The 23263-nt window shown below is 40.8% G+C and overlaps 1 protein-coding gene across 1 annotated transcript in view; it reads right to left on the reverse strand.

Annotated features, from left to right (window-relative positions):
* The window catches only part of LOC108714650 (sodium- and chloride-dependent taurine transporter), a 32256-nt gene extending 9377 nt beyond the window's left edge, over positions 1 to 22879 (reverse strand). Inside the window, exons 1-8 of the mRNA XM_018259059.2 lie at positions 22700 to 22879; positions 9492 to 9728; positions 9041 to 9175; positions 6285 to 6519; positions 2888 to 3020; positions 1562 to 1696; positions 251 to 354; positions 42 to 166 (exon numbers count right to left, since the gene is read on the reverse strand). Coding sequence (XP_018114548.1) covers positions 42 to 166; positions 251 to 354; positions 1562 to 1696; positions 2888 to 3020; positions 6285 to 6519; positions 9041 to 9175; positions 9492 to 9720 — 1096 coding nt within the window. The 5' untranslated portion in view covers positions 9721 to 9728; positions 22700 to 22879. The remainder of the gene's footprint in view (positions 1 to 41; positions 167 to 250; positions 355 to 1561; positions 1697 to 2887; positions 3021 to 6284; positions 6520 to 9040; positions 9176 to 9491; positions 9729 to 22699) is intronic.
* Positions 22880 to 23263: the final 384 nt, after the last annotated feature.

A 23263-nucleotide genomic window follows, 5' to 3' on the forward strand; every position in this document is an offset into this window, starting at 1 on the left:
TGGGCAACAGCCCCCACCACGGTAGCAACATCATACAGTACCTGACTCTGCCACATCTGCAATGTCCACCCCTTGCTCTTGTGCCATGAAGCCCAGGACGGAAAAAATTGCGAAGCCAGACACAAAACTGGTACCACTGTTGAGGCATCCCAGCAGCATACAGTCCCTAAGTCACACACATGTCACGAGCAGTGTTAATGAACAAAAACCAAACCCGGACAGCTCCCACCCCCTCTGACCACTGACTTGCCTGTAACAGTTGTACTTGTACTTGTTGTAGCTGCCCAAGGAGGTCATGGCTCCCAAACAGATGGCATAAGAGAAGAAAATCTGGGTCCCAGCATCGATCCACACCTGAAAGAAACAGGAGACAGAAAGTAAAATGTGAGATTACTGTAGGGACACACAACAGTCTTTATGGCTGGAGATTCCCCAGAAGATTTGGAATCTCCTAGTCGCTAGGCCCCAGTACTGGATCTAAATGACCTAAGGGGATACCATTGTTACTGATCCACAGAGTTAGTGAACCTTCTTGTTAGCTTTGATATAGCAATTGGAAAATGGTGGTTCATCTTCTTTGGCCTTCATCTTCTGACCCAGGTGAATCTGTGCTGGGGAGCATGATATCAACAAGGACCAGTAAAGACTTCTGCCCTAGAGGGACACTCCTTCTATGAAAAGTTGAGGAACAGGAACCCCATGAGTGAGGTTTAGTAAGATATAACCTTTGTCAGGAGTATGTTCTAGGAACAGATAGTGAGACATAGTTATAGAGAGCAGCTTTGTGCTCCATCTAAGGACTGATAGCTGGAGCTAGTTCTCCCTTATGCATAACTGACCTAAAGTGAAGTGACCTCAGTGCTGAAGGAACTCAGGCTTAGTATTTACTACCTAAAAAATTCAACTGGATGGGATTAGGAGCACTAGCTGGAAACTCAAAGGTGTATGTTGAACCTACCAATCATCTTAACAGTGGTGCAAGCTTAGAGTATATCTAACATCATATATCTACTTCTGACAATCTGTGATCAATCAATCAAGGGACTGCAGGTTTTAGAAATGAGAAGAACTTTAAATTGAGAGATCGAGAGACAAGAGTTGGGTGATACCACAGGAGTTGGCAAAATAAATGCAGTTGCTTAAAGTAGATCAAAGCGGTAGGGAACATACGGCTATAACTTTATGTAAAAGTAATCTTCTGAGCACTTTTGCAATTGATAGTTTTATGATATTATCAGGTTTTTTTTGGTTACACATTCATGATAATATAATATCTAAATGAAGCAATAAAATAGTGTCAGTTGCAGTTCAGTTCAGTTGGCTTTATGTTGCTATGTTGTTAAAAGGTGCGTAACTATCTGAGCTTCAAGAAAATTTCTGCATCTTCACTGATTACACATTACTTCATTGAGACAACATAAATATGTGTGACCTTTGCAGTAGTTAGGGGCCATGTGTAAGGTCACTAAAATCTTGCATGTTACCCATCATTAGTAAAGGCAGCTCCACACCCCAAAGTAGGCATGTGGCACTAACACAACTAATACACACAGGGACTCACCTGGGGATCTGCCAGGCGGGTGATGTCTGGGTACAGGTAGAACTTGATCCCTTCTGCTGCCCCTGGCAGAGTGACCCCTCGGATCAACAGTACAAGGAGCATGATAAAGGGGAACGTGGCCGTGAAATAAACCACCTGCCAGGATAGGAAGGAACAGTCAGAAAAGCAAAAAGAGCTGGAATGTGCATTTTTTTACGAATTCAGCAATATATGACTTTTTATCCTGGTGCCAAGTGACTGCTATGGCTACATGTGAGACAGAAATAAACAACCATAGAAAAAGGTCCAAGTATTATGTCTGTAGTAATGTTCATGCCAAAATTATTAATAGGAAATAAAAAGTAAAATAGCAAGGCTGGTATTTGTTTCCAGAGAAGGTGGCAAATCTCGGCACTGCCCTGAGCCCTTCCTTTGTAATTCCAGCAATGGGCCCTTGTTCTCTCAATCTGAATGCTTCTGGTTCTCTGCCCTCAGCTTGATCTTCTTGCCCTCTCTATAAATATTTCTCTTGTACTGACTGCAGCCCTCTGGCTACATTCCTGTGCTGTGACATTAGCCACATACTGCATGGGACTTTGATGTCCCTCCAATTCTAACCCGTGCCTTCTGTTCCTAGAAATCCTAAGAAGGGAAACTTAGCAGCACTGTATAGTAGGAATGACCTATTCCCTTCCCTGTCCATCAGTATCACCAAATATAATCCCAAAGGACTGACAATGAATTTCTCTGTATCCACCCACTCTGAGTTCCTAACCGCTGTGTGTGTGTTCCCTGTTCCTACAGTTACCTTGGAGGTTGAAATGCCAGTGCATTGGTTTTTTTAGATTTTAGAGTTTAGATTTACATTACAAAGAATGGAAACTTTCAGCTGCCATGGAAACAGGAAACAAATGCCCAGTTGTGGTCTTGGTGCACACTAGTGATGGGTGAATAAATTCGCCAGGCGCGAATTTCCAATTTCCGCTGCAGGCGAATAAATTTGCGAAAATTTGTCGCTGGCCAAAAATTCGGATGATCGTCAACATTATTCGGATGCCCATTGACTTTAATGCCTGTGTTAAAATTGACACTAGCGTCATAATTGCCGCGAATTAACGAGGGTGTCAAAATGAACACGGTCATCCAAATTCTTCGACGAAGGAGAAACAGGACAAATTCGCCTATCACTGGTGCACACACCATTTTTACTATAAGCCAGAGGTTTCCAAATCAGTCCTTGGGAGCGCCCAGCCCATAGACCAAATGGGTTATTTACAGATGCTTATCATGAGCTTCTTGCTTGACCTTAAAGGGCAGGCGTGCATACAGCGGACTCAGGACACTCACCTTCCCAGTGGATCTCACTCCTTTCCAGATGCAAAAGAAACATATGACCCATGTCAGCAGCAAACACAGAGCTAGATCCCACTTCAGTACTCCAACATCATCAATTCCCTTTGATAAGCTTAGAACTTTGTGCCTGAAGAAGAAGAGAGATAAAGGGTCAGGAATGAGTTTTAAGTATAGAGAGTATGGAGTAGAATGATTAAAGAGTATATAGAGAGTATAAAGAATATATTGTTGGATAAAGTGTATAAGGACACACAAACCAACACACCATAAAGTAGACATTATGTGAAGGCTCTAAGGTGTCTGATTCTGATTTTACTGCACTTTTGCTTCATCAGTGCCGTCGAAAAATGATTAGATCACCATAATTAGCAACAATGCAAGACTCCAGTAAAGATTTTACAGGAGGAACAGGGTGGTAACTGCATGAAAATCACATCAACACACAGGACACACACACAATTAAACAGTATTTCACAGGGTCGCTGCTACTCTAACAGGATCACTAATCCTTTAAGATGAGTGTAAGTGTTATTTATATATGTATTTGATTAGCAGCCAAAAGAGCAAAGGGAGACTGAAGAGGCACAATGATATGAGCAGCTGTGTTTGACATGGATCACAACGTTGAAAGATAGGGGGATTGAGAAATAGCAATGCCCCTCACAGGAGAAGTATAAGTACAAGGAGAGGTATTAGCAATATTAGCAATAGGTCCCTAGCGGGATATCTTGAAGACGCAGTCTATAGAAAGACTGACAACAGAATGGCAATAAACAGGTCCGGACTGAGAATTAAAATAAGCCCTGGCATGTCAGGTACACAGAGGACCAGTCAGCCCACATAGAGGCCCAAACAGCCCCCACCAGCCCACTAAATACTGAGTTTATATGGGACCTTATAGCAGCCCCTCTGGCATTTGCCAGAACCCACAGATTGCCAGTCCGGGCCTGGCAATAAAGAATAAACAATATCAGGAGAGGCTTAAACAGCTTAATATGTCCAGCATAGTTCAGGAAGCACGTTCTATCTGAAATAAAAACTAAAAGTAACATAAGGAAAGACTTGATTACAGAAAACAAATTAATTAAAAACTGAAATTAACTATTCAGTGTATAGACTTATAGACGAAATAACACTTTTCTATCATTAAATTCTATTTCTAACAGTTGTAAGAAACAAGCGCTATTGCTACTTTATTCAAGAACGCAAATTATAACCAGCCTTTTACAGGTCCTTTTACAGGAATGGGAGGGATTTTACTTTTATATAATGAAGCTTCAAAAGTCAGTAAGTCTCAATACCAAGTTCAACAGGGGCTGAAACCACTCAAGGGAAATGTTTTCACCTTTGTAATAGAGGAACATTGCACAAGCTCTGCTTTCTGGCAGGATCACAGTCCCACATCTGCCCCTGTCATGTCTGTAGGCATGAAGGTGCCAAACTGGCAGACAGGTGGAATGCAGGAGCCAAACTGGCATTTAGTGTAGTTTAGAAGTAAATAATTAAAAGACAAAGAGAACAAGATAAGGAGGACACATAAAATAATAATAATAAACAAGTGTAAAATACCTGAGAAAAGGGAAGTGGAATAAGGAAAAAGAGTCAGTGGTTATTAACTTGTCAGAACAAAAGGCAACAGTTAGGAACTGGAGCCAAATTGAGAATTGCAATACTGTATCACACAAATAGTCAATAAAAATCCCCAGATGGGAAATATAGGCACTGTTTGTAAGCAGATGTTACGCATGGGGAAACCCTAAGCAGTAGTGATGTGCGGGTCAGGAAAAGTCAACCTGCACCGACCGCAGACCACAAAACCTTGAAACATTTTGCAGGTTAGGGTCAGGTGCAAGTTAAAGGAGAAGAAGTCTTCTTGAACTTGGGGGTGCCAATTGTTAGGCACCCCCAAGTGATTTATTTACTTACCTGAAACCCCAGGCCAGTGCTCCTATCATCAGAAAACTGCTGAGCACCACTTAGAGATCGTCTTCAGTCTTCCTCTTTCTTTGCGCGGCTGCAGATGCGCAGTAGAGCGAAAAACCGAACTTTAACTAAAAAATCAGCTATTTCGTTCTACTGCACATGCGTCTGCCCTGGGAAATTTGAAGAAAGAAGAAGTTGGAAGAGAATCGGTGGTGCTCGCTGGAATAACCCAGGGCCGGTGCAGTTCTATGCTGATAGGACACCGGCCTGGGGTTTCAGGAAGGTAAATACAATTACTTGGGCTGCCTAACATTTGGCATCCCCAAGTGCAAGACAAATTTCCTTCTCCTTTAACTTGCACCTAACCCTAACCTGCAAAATGTTTCCATTGCAGGACTCGAGCCCAAGACATACCCACTTTTTACTTTTGTGCGCATCTCTGGTTCCAAGATAGGGAATCTTCAAGAGCAGTGGAGGAATGTATTTCCCAGTCTGACCCACACCTTACCCTAACCCACAATGGTTGTCCAAATTCAATCCAAACCCACCCAACTGGTGGTCAAACTCTGGGTTTTGGGTCAACCTGCACATCATTACTATGCAGTCCTATATCCTTCATATTTAAAAATTCCATGCAAAAAAGGTTAAGGAGTTTTCTCTAGAATATGTATGACCCTGTTCAGCTAGCCATGCCCCAAATAATACATCACACCCTCTGGATGGATATAACACAACAGGAGGCGTATGGGAAAAAAAAGCAGACTGAGCCAATAACACCCAAACAGATGCCAGGGGATAAAAGAAAAATAACCCCAATACATATTTATTCTGCCCATAATATTTTCATTAGAGCAGTTTTGCTCCAATTGTGGGGTTATGGCTCATATCTTTCCTTTGCTTTTTACACATGGCGTATTCCCTTAAAGGAGAATGTTGGTGGGTATTTTCATTTTACATTTACTTTTCTCCACCTGACTACAATATAAGATTGTAAGCCACCCCTAATACCAAATGCTTTACATCTGTACTTCATGGGAAAGATGGAGCCTGCATAATGTGCATCAGGAATCATTTGTGGACTTCCACGGTAGCTTTCAGGGGATGCAGTGGTTTCACGTGGGTGAGCTGAAATCCGAATTCCAGTGTATTTTTCTTGAGAATCTATGATTAAAGGGGAAGTCCCGGTTTGCAGTGCAGGATACAATGTACCACCAAAGTTGGGTCATGTGGGCCCAATTTGCTGATGGTTTGATAGCTCCCTTGATGTGTTCCTCTGGCATCTCAATACCATGCCCTGCTGTTTGTAGCCTAAATCCCTTACTACACAAGAACTGAGCACTTTTGCTCCATATCCCCAGAGCACTGTATTATTATCCTTTAAAACTCCCTCGACTATCCTCCAAACACACATCTCCAACACACAAACATGATCTCACAGAAAGGCACCACTGCAGGTATGAGGACTTACTCCCAGAATTCTGTAACAGGAGAGGTGAAGTTTGTAGAGTTCATTGACATCCACAGGGTCCTGTTTTTCCTGATAGTGTCCTCCACACAGCTTTCTGTGTTCCATTCCTGGTGGCAGAGAGCCCATGGCAGCTGTTCTTGGAATGACTGGAACAGGTAGTAAACTCCCCATGCAAGAATCACAATGTAGTACACGTTTAGCAGGGACACAATGACAATTGAGGCATATCCAATACCTAGAGAGAGAATAAAGTCAGATCACCCTTTATAAAAAATACAACACGTATGGCGGTAAAAGTATTAGTTCAGATAAATACTGTTATTGTATTTGGTCATCATTTCGTATATGGATTAACAAATCCTTGAGAGATGCAATATCGTACCAACAAGTATGGCCATTCCAAATAAGTGCTAAGAATAGTCAATGAGAGAAAGCCAACACACAGTACTAGCCGCTTAAAGTGCTTTATTGCACAACTTTGTGTAATAAAGCACTTTAAGCAGTTAGTACTGCATGGCGGCTTTCTCCCAGTATCTATTGTTAGCAATAATTTGGAGTTAAGACACCTGGTGGGGGTGTAGACTGAGATTGAGAGCTGGTCAAAACTCGTCCCACACACCTAAAGTCACCTCTACAGACTGAAGTATGGCCATTCCTCTGCTGCAAACTACAGGTTTCAGAGTCCAGATTAGGACTATTTCTGTCTCTGCCTTCATAAACAGATCTGACCATGGCAATGCCTTTTAGACTCCATGTAAAGCAACAATTTACTTCTCCTTTGTGGCTCAAACTATAATTGCTTGTGCTGGGGCTTGAGTCATCTCAATGCCAAGTGATATGAAACAGCTGCAGATATACACACACAGGCCTCAGAATAGTTTCCAGCCTGGCAATGACACAAATGTGCAGTGGCGCCAACTTGTCATTCCATCCGTTCTTTAAACCTCCTCCATGCCAACAGTGTCTTCTTAACCCTATATAAATACACTGGGTTTTGGCCTTTTGATTGCAGCCTCTATCTGATGCCCAGTATTAGTTCTTTATTCCTATCTCCAGTGCTATATGTAGCTAAAAAAAAACTTTGTAGAATATGTAGAATATGTGCAGTACCTACAGGTATAACACACAGTGCAGTCTCAACAGTTTTATTATTTGCCGTTCTAACAGATCGCAAGCTTGAGTATCCTGTGTTTGCCTTTATTATTATAATCTGTAGGGCTCTGTCAAAAGGATGACCTACAGTGTGAGCCCCAAGAGCTGTTCTTACAGAGTTAGGGGTAATTGGAGAATGTTTCCCTTTGGGTGGAGTTCTCTGTATAGCTTCTGCCAATCCCATGTGGAAAAGAGGACCATCATGGGACAATCAAAACCTCCCATACTCAATAGCAGATTGACCATCTAAACAAGGACATGTTGATTTTTGTCAAGCACCTTACACTTCTGGGGGGACATGCTTTGATGTGTCTTGACATAGGAACATGTTTGTCTTGTCAGTTGCATGATGCATACATGATGATGCCTGGCATGTGGTGTTGATGCCAGTGTTGAGATGTAATACATGCAATTATGCCACTGTGTGTTGACTCAAAGTCAGTGGTCATGCTTGGCCTATGCTTGACCTAATGAATGGCATTTGGATGTTGCTGTTTAATAAATGCCAAGGGCTCTTCTGTTTGCAAAGCGATCGTGCTACTAGTGTATCACTGAGCTCTCTCTTTTCTGATTGTGTTTGACCTCGGCCTCGATTTTCGGATCCTGAACCTTGGCTGCCTGTATGGATCTTGTTCTCATCTTGACTCTGCTCTTTGCGTACCGATTTGGATTTGATGTTTGTATTCTGCATAGGCAGTCCTGCCACTCCTCCACAGGGAACCTTCTGTTTTCACCTTCAGTGGCGGTTTCCCTTAATGGGAGTGTAAGAGAAGCTGTACCACTTTGGACATTCCAACTAAGATACTGATGGCCTTATATACAAGTTAAAAGGCAGGAGTGCAATGACCACAGGGTGCTTTGAGGTCAAGCTTCTAGTTACTATTAACTCAACGACACAATGTTTAGAGAAAAATATGTGCTCTGTCTTTGCATACTGAATAACAGAACCTAATTTCCATGTGAACAACACCAACATGGTTGTTGCACCTGCCAGTTTGTGTAATGGAAAGCATGCTGAAGTAAGAGTAAGCTCCTTGCCATGAAATAGCCATTGTGTAACCCTTAATGCCAAGGCATATAATGCCCACTGGTCTTTAACTACTGTGGTCTTCACAAGTAATCGCAATGATGTCCTTCTGGTGAGACTTACCACTTGCAGAAATTTTTAATGATTTGCAAATTATAAGAACTTTCATTAAAGTCTCAGCAGGCTCCCCTAGGCTTAATTTGGTAAACTAAGGGTAAAGGCACATGCTAAGATTCGAGGGAGATTTAGTCACCCGGCGATGAAACACCTCTTCTTCAGGTGACTAATCTTCCCGAAAAGCCTTCCTGCCAGCACTCGGAGCACTTCGTTTTCTGAAGTTGCTCAAAGTTTCCTTGTGTGGCAACTTTGGAAAACAAATTGCTCAGAGGGCCATCCTGCCGGCGATTTAGATTCTAGCCAGCAGGAAGGCTTTTCGGAGAGATTAGTCACCCGAAGAAGAGGCAGTTTGTCACCAGGGAGACTAATTCTCCCTAAATCTTAGCATGTGTCCTTACCCTAACTGTAATGGGAAACAAAGAAACGTGCTAGAACTCTAGCCTACTGTATTTCAGTTTACCTGTAAAGGCAGGACATATCTTCTCCCAGCAGGTTATTCCTCCTTCAGAAGTAAACTGTCCCAAAGCCACTTCCAGGAAAAACACAGGTAAACCACCCCCAAACAGGAATATAAAATATGGGATTAGGAAGGCACCTGCAAAAAAAGTAACAATGAGAATTAGAAATAGGAACTACAGGTTGCAATATACTGATTGTGAGTTGGAAGATAAGGATCAATACCAAAAAGAAAGCAATGATTCTACTTCTTATCTAAAACTTGTACCTGTTTAGTATATGTGTTTATATACAGGGGAATATCACACACTTCTATGCTTTCATCATAATGTTGTAATTGGTACTGAGATTGATTCAAGATCCCTTATATATCACAGGTTTTAAAGAATTCTGCATGGCGACATAATAGTAAAATGAAGCCTTTTGCCATTTTATGTTTCCTTAAAAATACTCACCTCCGCCATTTTTGTAGCAGAGGTACGGGAACCTCCAGACATTGCCTAGTCCAATGAACCCTCCAGCAACAGAAAGTACAAAGTCAATCTTGCTGGCCCATTTCTCCCGCTGAGGGGGTTTTCCATCTGCTTCATCTTCTGGTCTGGTTCCAGGGCTCTTGCCTGGAGAAGGTTTCAGAATGTCCTTGTGGAAATCCTTCAGACACTGAAGCTTCTCTTTATTACACATTGTTCAGTCTAGGGAAGACATAATGAGGGAATGAATGATGGGGAAACCAAATGCCCTCATGTTACCAAAGACAATAGGAACAGATTTTAGAGCAAAAAAGAGTAAATGATCCAAATGGAGAAAAATTTATTGGATTTGCCAAACACAAAATAAGTAGGTATGAGAGAAACAATCATGTCTGATTCTATGCCCATGGCACATTCACTTACTTGTTCATATACTATTTCTTCTCAGATAGATGTGTATGACCACTGGGTTATATGTGGGGGCTCTCAGCTTTGTTGCCATAGGGATGGAGACAACATAATTGTGGCTGTGTACTCCCAAATTTGCATAGGTTGTTGCTGGTCTAATATATAATGTGCAGTTGTATTCCTCAAGACTAAGGGTGTTATTTACTAAACTCCGAATGCAAAAATCATGAAAAATTTGTGATTTTTTTTTATAAAATAGGACTTTTAAAAAATCACGAATTTTTCAGAATTTATTAAATTCAGAATTTATTAAACCCCAAGGATGGAAAAGTCTGAATCAGAAAATCCATCATCTCAGACCTGTTAAGGTTGAATATAAGTCAATAGGAGAAGTCCCAATGATGTGCATTGGGTTTCGTGCAATACCCCAACGTTTTCTGAGTTTTTGGGCAAAAAACATAAGAAATCTGAGTTTTCGGGTGAAAATCCCAAAAAAATCTTGAAAATTGGCTTTTTTTGCTGGAAAGCAAATTTCTGGAAAAATGTAATAATAAATAATCACAAAAAACCGAGCGGATTTGATTGGAGTTTGCAGCAGAAAATGTTGAGTTAAAATCTGACTTTGATAAATAACCCCCTAAGTGTGTCTTCTATACAGACCCTTGCTCATTGTGTCCATAAAAACATCAACAGACATCTGAAAACTCTCCCAAAAACATTCAGCTTGAAAGCCTATCATGGCTGCAAACTATTGGATTTTGCTGCAGCCACAGAGATGCAGAGCAGGATAATCAATGGGAAGATGAGGGGCAAGAGATAAATCATTCCCTTTTTATATCAAGAGATGTATTAGAAGAGAGTTTCTTTCTGCCTCTGCAGATATTGCCAATAGATGTCTTGAAGAGCGTTAACATATTCCTCGTGACTTCACATAAAAACAAATGTGTACAGGTATGGGACCTGTTATCCAGAATGCTGGGGACCTGGGGTTTTCCGGATAACAGATCTTTAAATAATTTGGATCTTCATACCTTAAGTCTACTAGAAAATCATGTAAACATTAAATAAACCCAGTAGGCTGGTTTTGCTTCCAATAAGGATTAATTATATCTTAGTTGGGATCAAGTACAACTCTCTGGTTTATTATTACAGAGAAAAATGAAATACTTTTTTAAAATTTTGATTATTTGGATAAAATGGAGTCTATGGGAGACAACCTTTCTGTAATACGGAGCTTTCTGAATAATGGGTTTCCGGATAACCTGTACCAGTCCAGTTACCAGTATAAACCAATTAGATTTTTGATGTCATCACTAGACAAGTGTAAATGCTGATTGGTTGCTGTGAGCAATTAGTCTACTATATGACTTGCTACAATTTAGAAAATGAGATCAAATCTCATTGGCTACTGTAGGATTCTGCTCTGGGGTCATTTAGTACCTTCATTAGTGCATTAGCTCTGCTGTGTTTGAGTCCAGTAACAAACTACTATTTTTTTCCTTCCGTAGTACTCATGCTTTATTTTAGGGCTGTAGCATCATGGCTGTGGGCTCCATAGCGCTAAAGTTTTGGAACAGTCATTATCCACCTCACTCCTTTTCTTATAATAGAGCACATAACCCCTGTATATACAAAAGTGATGACACCAGAAGTGAAACCCCTTCCCAAAATAATGCAGCTTGTGTCTCTTTAATGTCGTCTTCCATATGACTCAATAGATGACTCTTTGACTCATTCAGGCGCAGCCGGGGACCCATGCCAGCAGGTGACCATGTTACAGCACATATCACGTTTATTGCAAGTGGGAGTTAATAAGAGACAGAGAACTCTATAAACTATATTTATAGATCGTGCAATCAGTGAGCATGAAAGGAGATGCTAAGAGAAAGTTCTCTTTCAGAAGTAGCTATCACACAAAGATAAGTACATAGTCATCCATTCCCACATACAATAACAGGCTCATATTAAAATAAAGGGTACAGGTATGGGACCTGTTATCCAGAAAGCTTGGAATCTGGGGGTTTTCGGACTAGGGGTCTTTCTGTAGTTTAGATTTCCATACCTTAACTCTACTAATAATGTAACCGTTAAATAAACCCAACAGGATTGTTCTGCCTCTAATAAGGGTTAATTATATCTTAGCTGGGGTCAAGTTCAAGGTAATGTTTTATAATTACAGAGAAAAAGGGAATTATTTTTTAAAGTTAGAAATATTTAATTAAAAAGGAGTCTATGGGAGATGGACTTCCTGTAATTCAGAGCTTTCTGGATAACGGGTTTTTGGCTAATGGATACTAACGTCACTTATACTTGATGGAAATCATAGCTCTGGGTAAGATTTCTCTGTATGAAGCACACACATTCTCTTCCATACAGTAACGTAACTAGAGTGGGGAGGGCCCTTGAGCGGGACGTGCAGCCGGGCCCCCCGCCCCCTTCCGTACGCACGGAACCGCCCGGAATTACGAAGAAGTTAGTGGTGCGCGAGCTGCTAGGGGGCTCCCCCGGTAGTTACGCCACTGCTTCCATATATATATATATATATATATATATATATATATATATATATATATATATATATATATATATATATATATATATACAATGCTGGCATACATGTACAGCTACAGTGCCCAGTTGATACAAAGCATTATGCTCAGACTTGGTGCCCTGAATGTGACCCAGGATGATGAGAAAGGTTTATTCAAAATACATTCTTATGGGGTGATCACTACTTGTCTGACAAATTGTATCAGATGAGAAATTACTAAATACCAGCATTTCTCTCTCTGCCTTGTTCCCAAATCCCACATCTCCCACGTCACGTCTGTTTATTCCAGCAGAGAATTAGTCAGCAGGGCTCAGAGCACAGACTTATACAGAGCAAAAAGCTCTCAATAAGAAATCTTATTCAGTCCAGGATACAGACAGCCTGGCAGCCTCAAAGAGGAACTCTGATATACTGGCAAACTAAGTATTATACCTTTTCCATGGCATTTCTGTTAGCAAGGTTAAAGAAGATCTAAAGCATAAAAAGTGCAAAGAATCTGGCTGTATTCTATACAGGTATGGGACCTGTTATTCAGAATGCTCGGGGTCGGGGTTTTCCAGAGAACGGATCATTAAGTAACTTGGTTCTTAATACCTTAAGTCTACTAGAAAATCATGTAAACATTAAATAAACCCAATAGGCTGATTTTGATCCCAATAAGGATTCATTATATCTTAGTGTGGATCAAGTATTTATTATTATTAACATGTATTTATATAGCACCAACATACAAGGTCATGTTTGATTATTACAGAGAAAAAGGAAATCATTTAAAAAAATATTGATTATCTAGGAAAAATGGAGTCTATGGGATAGGCCTTTCCATCATTTGGAGCTTTCTAGATAACAGGTTTAATAAGGATAAGATCTCATACGTGTATACTAAACTTACAGCATAGCCCAGATGTTAAGCAGTCCTATAAATGTAATGATCCAGGCATTTAAAGTTGCCCATCCTGGATCTTGTTAGGAGTGTCAGTGACACTGCACATGCTCAGTGTGTTCTGGGCAGCTGTTAAGACACTAAGGGGCACATTTACTTAGCTCGAGTGAAGGAATAGAAGAAAAAATACTTCGAATTTCAAATGTTTTTTTTGGCTACTTCAACCTTCGACTACGACTTCGAATCGAACCTTCGATATCCTTCGAAGTTGAAGGATTTTACTTCGACTGTCGAATATCGAGGGTTAATTGACCCTCGATATTCATCGACGGTTAATTAATCCTCGATTTTCGACCCTAAGTTAATGTGCCACTAAGCTTAGGGGTTGCTGACAATGATCAAAGCATCAGCAAAAACTTAGATGAAGTATTTTTTTTTTTTATCAATAATTTTTTATTGCATTTTAAAACATACAATATTCATGTAAGACTGACATGTTACAAAAAGTCCTGAAACATGTATAAAGCATATTATTTTACATATAATGCTCTCACGTTATCATAATAAATTTACTTAGATGAAGTATTTTTTATATGAGAATTAAAGGAGTGATTAACCTTCAAGTTCCATTTTAGTATGTTATAGACTGGCCAATTCTAAGCAACTTTTCAATAGATCTTCAGTATTTATTTTATTACAGTTTTTTAATTATTTGCCTTCTTCTTCTGACTCTTCCCAGCTATCATATAGGGGTCAATGACCCCATCTAAAAATGAAATGCCCTGTAAGCCTAAAAGTGTATTGTTATTGCTGCTTTTTACTCATCTTTCTATTCAGACCTTCTCCTATGCCTATTTCAGTCTCTTATTTGAATCAATGCATGGTTGCAACCATATTGCTGAAATTGCAAACTGGAGATCTGCAGAACAAAAAGTTAAATAACTCAATAAACACAAATAAAAAATTAAAATCAAGTTCAAATGGTGTCAGAATATCACTCCTTTCATCATTCTAAAAGTTAACGCAAAGGTGAACAACCCCTTTAAGGGATGCACTTTTGCAGCTTTAGTGCTCTTTCACTTATGCCTGCAGTCAACTTAAATAAGGTGCAGCATTTGTAGCCTAATTCCTTGTTCCGCTTTAGTCCCCTCGTTCAGCAGAGCTTGTCTAAGATGGAGATTTCCTCTAGGTCACCAGTGTCTAACCACAAAATATATTTTGGAACCTTCGTGACATCTTTGAAGTTACATCAAGTAGTCATGACCTTCTGTTGCTGCAGCAAAACTGTCAGCACACCCCTTAGGAATATTACACACGTTTAGAAAAGACAACCCCCTTTTGTTGGGATATTTTACATGATAAAAAGGATAACTAAGTTTCCAGTAAAACTATGCTGTGCACTAATCTTTTGTCCAATGGGAACATGTGTCGGCCATATTACCCCCACCAAACTCGAATGCACCGAGCAACTGCCAGATGAAAACAGCTTTGATGAGCTCTGGCAAGCTCTGTCTCATACTCTGTAAACATGGAATACAAATTGCCGCTGTGATTTCCATGAGAGCCACCTGTCTCCACTGCACCTGAATCCGTACCCCCTGGGGCTCAATTTACAGAATTACTCATGTTTCCACAACACAAATAACCAGATATCCACAAACGCTCCCTAATTAAAGCAATTGGCACTGGCAAACAAAGAGGTGTAAGCTCACCTTCACTGCATAATAACCCATACACTGTTCACCTGCTTGGAGATTGTACAGTATGTTGCTTCTATGTTGGTTTCCTTTGGGTACCACTGTTTCCTCCCTCACATCATACAGGCAGGTTAATTACAATTGGCCCTACTGTGTTTGAATGTTATAGGGACCTTAGATTGTAAGCTCTGCTGGGACAGGGACTGATTTGATGATGTGATATATAAGCTCTGCAAAGCACTTGGGATATGTCTTTGCTATATAATTAAAGGATAATAATAATAATAATGCAGGTATGGGACCTGTTATCCAGAATGCTCGGGACCTGGGGCTTTCTGGTTAACAGATCTTTCCGTAATTTGGTTCTTCATACCTTTAGTCTACTAGAAAATCATGTAAACATTAAATAAACCAAATAGGCTGGCTCTGCTTCCAATAAGGATTAATTATATCTTAGTTGGGATCAACAACAAGCTACTTGTTTTTGTTTTATTATAACAGAGATAAGGGAAAGCATTTTTAAAAATGTAGATTATTTGGATAAAATGGGGTCTATGGGAGATGTTCTTTCTGTAATTCGGAGCTTTCTGGATATTGGGTTTCCAGATAATGTATCCCATACGTGTAAATAATAAAAGCTACATTTTTATTTTTGATGTTTCTCAAAAAAAGATCAGAGATCACAGGCAGAATGCTATAGCCCGGTAGGGATGTAGCGAACCGCCGAGTATGTGTTCGCGAACGCCGTTCGCGAACACTGGCAAAAAATGCGAACAGTTCGCGAACTGTTTGCGAACTTCGAACATCCGAAAATCGTTCGATTCGAACGATCGAAGGATTTTTATCGTTCGATCGAACGATTTTCGTTCGAATCGAACGAAAATCGTTCGATTTTAGCGATCGAATGGTCAAATGGTCGAACGATTTTGACGCGAACGCCTATTGGCGAACGTCGCGCGACGTTCGCGAACTTGCAGCGGACGCGAACAGTCGAAGTTCCCGCGAACTAGTTCGCCGGCGAACAGTTCGCTACATCCCTATAGCCCGGTAAGTCTGACACTGGCTGCCAGGATATACTACTAATAAATATGTTATAGACCATATATTTATTAGAGAGAGTCAGCTTGGTTCTATGGTGAGCCGGTCATAATTAATCAGACTAATCTCTGGGAGGAGGTAAGTAGTAAAGTGGATCAGGCCAATACAGCTGATATGATATATTTAGATTTTGCTAAAGCTTTTGATACTGTTCCACATAGAAGATTAGTGCATAAAATTAGGGCACTGTCCATGAGACAACAGAGAGTTGCTAAATGGGTTTAGTTTTATGTTCTTCTCTGACCTTTTCAGTCTTTTTATTTATTTATATTGGCATGTCTGTGGCACCAACACACTGAATAAAACAACTGCACAATTCTATCAACCCATGTTCTTTTTGCCATTGGTATTTTACCACCATGTCCAATAGCAGCACTGCAAAACTAAGTGACAGAGAGATGGTGATAAGAAGAAACCCAGAAACATATTGTATGAAGTGATCAGAAGGTAAGAATGTACAGTTAATATTATAGTTCTAAAAGTACAAAAGGAATGGCAAATGCTGAATAACTACAACTACAGGTTATCTTTACAAATACCAAGATATAAAATTCATTTCATATGGACACACCCTGATGGTCCTTCAGGTAGGTCCAAGACGCTTTTTACTAGCAATGCACCAAATCCTGAATTCAGTTTGGGATGCAGTCTGATACGAGTCTTTTTTAACAGGATTCAGATTCACCAGAATCCAAGAGTGTGGATGAACCAAATCCAAAACCTTTATAACACAAAAAATTTGCCACACATGCGCTCTGCACCACCACCGAGGGTTCAGATTCAGATCAGTATTCCATTCCCAAGGATTCGGGGGTTCAGCCAAGCTCCCCACTCAATGTTGGTCTAGAGGGCTCGGGGCCCACTGGGGAAGCTACCTCAGGGCCCCCCGCTCTTGCGGTCATGGTGGGAGCCACGTAGGGAGATCAGAAGCAGCAATAGGGTCATGGTGCAGGGAGAACGTCTGGGCTGGTGGGACACTGGAAAAAAAACCCGGTTGGCCCCGGCCAGACCCGCTCCCTGCACCATGTCCCTATTGCTGCTTCTGATCTCCTTACACAAACACTTGCATGAATCCAGTAAATTGTTTATTTTAAAAAAAATCCATTCATTTCTGAATCATTTTTTCCTTGATATACTGAATATGTAATGTAGAAAAAAATCCAAATTAGAGCTAATTAGAGTCTAAGGAGCTTGCAGTCTTTTGATGATCTTAGAATGCATACAAATCAGATTTTGGGACAAGATGAGGACGATGAGAATAAAGATACATAATGGAACGTGTTCCACAGTCACCATGGGAATCCCAGGATCCTAACCCCCCAGGGGGACAGTGATTTCTGTGACCTGTCTGCACTTCTGTTAGGAGGCCACAATTCCAACAAAATATGCACTCAGATGTCTATGGGAAAAGTAGCTCTCCATAACAACATAAATAAACACATGCACTCATTTAATAGAAAGACCTGAAGGGTCACTTGGGAACCCAGACGCTAGTGAGGTTATGTTAAAATAGAAGCAAATGTAGCAGATGTTGATGCCATTCATTAAAGGTATTTGCACCCAAGCATGCTCCTTATACTTCCATATACTTGTGACAGGGTCAGACTGGGCTGGCGGAGCACTGGGAAAAATATCCAGCACCACCTGTTGATCATTTTCCGACCATTCTGCCCACCAAGTAGTCAAGGAAGCTGTCAGGAGAAAGAGGCAGCTCTGATGTTCTACAGGTTAGGAAAGAACATCAGAGCAGCCTCTTTCTTTCTCCTGACAACCTCCTTGACTAATTGGTGGTCAGACTGGTGGGAAAATGACAGCAGGTGGCACTGTTGTCGCAAAATCCATTCACATTAACAGTACATGTATCCTTTAATATCTTGGAATAAAAAAAATTATAAATAATGAATGTACATTGCAAAAGTTCTCAATATAGCACTCTCATCAATTTTACATTCAATTTTTTTTTAAAGTTTTTCTTATCCTTTAATGTAATGGAGTGAATGGTGTGCAACAATCTGAAAAAAGATGCAGACCAGTTTCTTTGCTTAAGTATGTGTAAAGTGTCCCTGCGGTACAGACACATGTGGATATAATAAAATGGCATTACCCCACTGCGGCCACTGGGCCAAGATACTGAGCCAGCCATGTGTAAATAACTGTAATAATGACTCTCAGTGCTAGTCTAGACTGTTTCATTCTCACAGAAACGGGTGTCTGGATCCATTATCCAGACACCCGTTATCCAGAAAGCTTTGAATTACGGAAAGACTGTCTCCCATAGACTCCATTTTATCCAAATAATCGAAATTCTTAAAAATTATTTCCTTTTTCTCTGTAATAATAAAACAGTAGCATGTACTTGATCCAAACTAAGATATAATTAATCCTTGTTGGAAGCAAAACCAGCTTATTGAGTACAGCCTACTTTTTTAGGACTTTATACATATTTATTCTACCTGGCAGCTTGTAGGACAGGGGCCCAGGAAGCCTTTAAATGCCCCCTAAAAATCCCTGTTTTGTATGGAAAAAAAACCAAGGATGCTTGGGTTTGGTCACAATTGTTTATATCATGTGACACGTCAGTAACCTTTTAACATAAAAGTTAGTCAACAAATACCCATAATGAACAGTGCAATCAAGATGCGTTTCTCCATTAGATAGGTAGGTATGGGATCCGTTATCTGGAATGCCCCGAATTATGGATAGACCATCTGTCACAAACTCCATTTTATCCAAATAATCCAATTTTTAAAAAATGATTCCCTTTTTCTCTGTAATAATAAAACAGTACGTTGTACTTGATCCCAACTAAGATATAATTAATCCTTATTGGAAACAAAACCAGCCTATTGAGTTTATTTAATGTTTAAATTATTTTTTAGTAGGTATGAGGTTCCAATTTACAGAAAGATCCATTATCAATAAAACTCCAGGTCCCGAGCATTCTGCATAACAGGTCCTATACTTGGACTTGGTTGCTTCTGCCATTGAATACAATACAATATGTCTGACATGCCTGATATACACACTAACAAGCAACAGGATTTATTAGGAATATGTATTTGTGGTACCCACATGCTGCCCATTAGTAAACTGCAATTAGCCTCTTGCTATTTTTAATTCTGTCTTGGAATAAAAACTCCTTCTCGTACATCTTTCAGAGTACTGGGTGTCAATTGTCAGCAAAAAACCTGTACTTGGGGCTTCTATCCTTGTTGATACCCAATGTTTCTCTGCCACAATTCTGCAATGTAATGGTCGCCAACTATTGCTGAGCTATTAACTCCCAGCATCCCCAGCCAGGCATTGGTGGCTCCTTGGCTTAGGCTGAACATTATCATTGTGCTGCGTCTCTGCATGACATTATGGATTAGTGGTGACCATTGCTGCCTGGAAGAGATTATGTCGGATAAAAAGTATATTACAAATATAAGACTAAAAGGATTGGTATTATACATTTTTAGTGGCCGTTTCTCCTTTCATTCATATTTGTTTTGTGCCAGCGTCAGAAAAGAGTCATTTAAGGACTATACCTTACATGACTCATGAGTAAAACTCTATATTTCATATTTTAATTCAACTCCTAACAACCCATGACAGTCTTCAGCTAGTTTCCCATGGTGGGTGCACCAATGCCACTACCTCTGACCTCCAGCACCAGTGGCTTAATTAACGGGGCCCAGGCCCCCATTTCTGCCCATTGTCCCTGAGTCAAGGTTCTACCATTGTTCAGAGAAGGAGTGGCAATGATTTTTCCCTATGGGGCCCTTTGCATGTTGGGGACCCAGGGCTTTGCCCATTAATTAAATTGTCCCTGTAGCTGTTAATGGGAAATAACATGGGGGGGGTCCAAAAAGCTTTGCTGTGTGCCATGCTCCTCAAAATGTAGCAGTACTGCAGGCTGCACCCCTTAATACATTACCACATAGGTTCTCAATTACATCAGCAAATCAGTTTTTTTCATATAATTCTGCATTTCTGCCAATCATGCTGTTCCCAAGCACAAGGGCCATGCCAGATACCCAACTAATATTGTGTATGGCCAACTACTGCAAGCGGAGCTCTTTGTACTACCACAATGCAATGCAGAGCACTGTGCCTCTCACTGTATCTGGTGTAAACTGTCCTTGGCAATACAGGAAAGGTGGGACATGAGCAGCATATGGGTATCCCCTGGCATGCCTCTATATTAGACATCATTTATGATGCCCAACCAGGAGCACTGGAGGACGCAGGGAGCTAGAGAGCCCAGCACTTACTGTCTGCTTAGGGCTCCCTTGCACCATAGGTGCAAAGCAGAAATCACACTAAGGGCAGAGACACACGATCAGATTTGGGATGATATAGTCGCCCGGTGATAAATAGCCTCTTCTTAGGGGCGACTAATCTAACCGAACTGCCTCCCGCCGGCTAGAATGTAAATCGCCGGCGGGATGGCCCTCTGAGCGATTTCTTTTTCGAAGTCTCCTGAAGTTCCCTCGTGAGGGAACTTCAGGCGACTTCAGAAAACGAAGCGCACCGATTGCCATCCCACCGGTGATTTACATTCTAGCTGGCGGGAGGCAGTTCGGGGAGATTAGTCGCCCCGAAGAAGAGGAGATTTGTCGCTGGGTGACTAATCTCCCCGAATCTGAGCGTGTGTCTCTGCCCTAAATGAGGGTTAACTGCAAATGTTTGTGTATGGGAATCTAAGGGATGTACTTTTTTGGACCCTTGCCTTCTTGCACTTGAATAATGAGCCCTTTTACTTTATGTTTTGTCACTCTCCAAATGTAAAATGCTACCTGGCTGCCATGGCCACCAAAAATCAATCTTACATGTAACCGGTATGGAACCTATTATCCAGAATGCTTGGGACCTAGGGTTTTCCAGATCAGGGGTCTTTCCGTACTTTGAAACACAATACCTTAAGTTTGCTAAAAAAAAAAAAAAAATCATTTAAACATGGATAAACCCAATAGGCTGGTTTTGCTTCCAATAAGGATTCATTATATCTTAGTTGGGATCAAGTACAAAGTACTGTTTTGTTATCAAAAGGGATTTTTTTTGATTTTTAAAAATTTGAATTATTTGGTTAAAATGGAGTCTATGGGAGGTGACTATTAGTGATGGGCGAATCTGTCCTGTTTCGCGAGCGACAATTTTTATACTCGCTGCTATTTTGTCCAAATGCTTTAAAGTCAATGGGCATCCAGATAATTTCAATGTGCGGCAATTTTTACGCGTGCAACAATTTTGACGCTCGCCAATTTTTTTCTTATCATCGCTGATTTTTCGCCAGCGAATCTCCGATGCAGTTTCTAATTTATTTATTTAAAAGTGGAAATTCGCCGCAAATCCATGCCTGAGGAATTTATTCCCCTATAACTAATAACCATAATTTAGAGCTTTCTGGAAAGTAGGTTTCCTGACTATTCAGACCTCTTCCCGTTCACCTTCCAGGCTACCTTACAAACCCCGACAGGTTTCTTGGGGAAGTGGAACCAAGGAAACCAGACTGCAGTTTATTTAGAGAAATAAAAGAACAAAAGACTATTACATAGGGGGAGTAAGTGCAAACTGTGTTGGATTATCACTGACTTCAAGTGCAAAGTAGTGCAGAGCAAGTCTGGAGATCTTTATATGTCATTTGTTTCAAGGCAGGATGTAGGTAATGGGCCCAGGACATGACACCAATGGCCACATCATAGCAATTTCACCTGCAACTATAACTGCAAATATACAAGCCCCGTGGGAAAAAGTCAGAGTCGATGCTGTGGTTAAAATGAAAAAATGTTCTTCCCCAGTACAAAGTACTTCCCATTTTTGTTGTCCTCCAGTTGTGGCCGAACTACAAATCCTATGAGCCTTAGAATGCAAAGACCGTCATTCTATAGCAGTTAGGAACAAGAGTGTGGAAGATCTCTGCCGTGAGTGACAGGCGGCAGTTTAGCACCATCGCAGCCACATGGGAAAAGTGACTGTATAGAGAAGGGCAAAGTCAGAGGTGACAGTCAGTAGTGCAATAGGGGTGTGGGTTCCATAGCTGATCACAATCTGTGAGGTTACAGTGTAACTATATACCACAGTCTTAATTATCTGGATATACGCCTGGTAACCGTTACAGCTGGGAAAAGGTACCCTTGCACACAGGTGCAAAAATACATTGGTGCAGTTACCCATAGCAACCACTCATATATTTGCATACATTTTCTAACTTTCAGTAGGCTGTAATTGCTGATTGGTTGCTGTTGGCAACTGCGCTTGTTCAATGATTGAACTACAATGCCTTTTAGAACCCAGGGATGCCAAAAGTTGTATTTATGCAGCTGTCTGCGCATGCTACAATGCAACCCCCTGAGATACAGGTCAAAATAAAAGACTGTATTTGAGCATCACTATAGGTAGTCATAATGCAGCACCATAACCACCACTGGGTGCTCTATACGTGCACCACCAGCAATGCCTATGGCTACAGGTGCCAAACAACTCCCAGCAACAGCAATATAACAGCATATTAGTCCCACACTGCAAGAATAATATTTTCCGACTGGTATAGAGGCATGATGATAGTACCTACCTCCTGTGATGTATCTGCAGGTGTCCCCTTATGGCTGTGTATGGGTGGGTGGCAGCTCCCTGCTCTCATACACTCAGTGTGTCCTGTGTACATGAGCTCCCAGCTTACACTGCATAGAGGCTCTGGGCTCCCAGTGTATATGAGTTAGTAGCATCAGATTCATAGTGGAAAATCACCGGCTATACCCATCAGTTACAATGGGGAGGGAAGCCTGAAGTGGAGGGAGTAGCTTTTACTGGGGGTGGGCTGGACTAGTGCACAGGGAGCCTCAGATAAAGATATAGCACATGTGCTGAGAAACAAAGGAAGGCGTCAGGCTGATACTCAGTATTTCTATGTAACTGTAGATAAATGAGAAGAGGATCACTACCTACTCTTTGTGGAAATGGATACTGTCATAATGCAATTTTATGTTTGTTATCCCACATACAGGACTAGAATGCAAACAGGCAACATATCCAAGGTAGTCATTCACAAATATTTGTCCTGCTGGAGCTCGTTGTGGCTCATCTCATCATTAATATAAATGCAGAGCCAATATTGCCATAGAATATGAGTACTCAA

The sequence above is a fragment of the Xenopus laevis genome, chromosome 4L, assembly GCF_017654675.1.
Source record: "Xenopus laevis strain J_2021 chromosome 4L, Xenopus_laevis_v10.1, whole genome shotgun sequence".
NCBI classification, from domain to species: Eukaryota; Metazoa; Chordata; class Amphibia; order Anura; family Pipidae; genus Xenopus; species Xenopus laevis.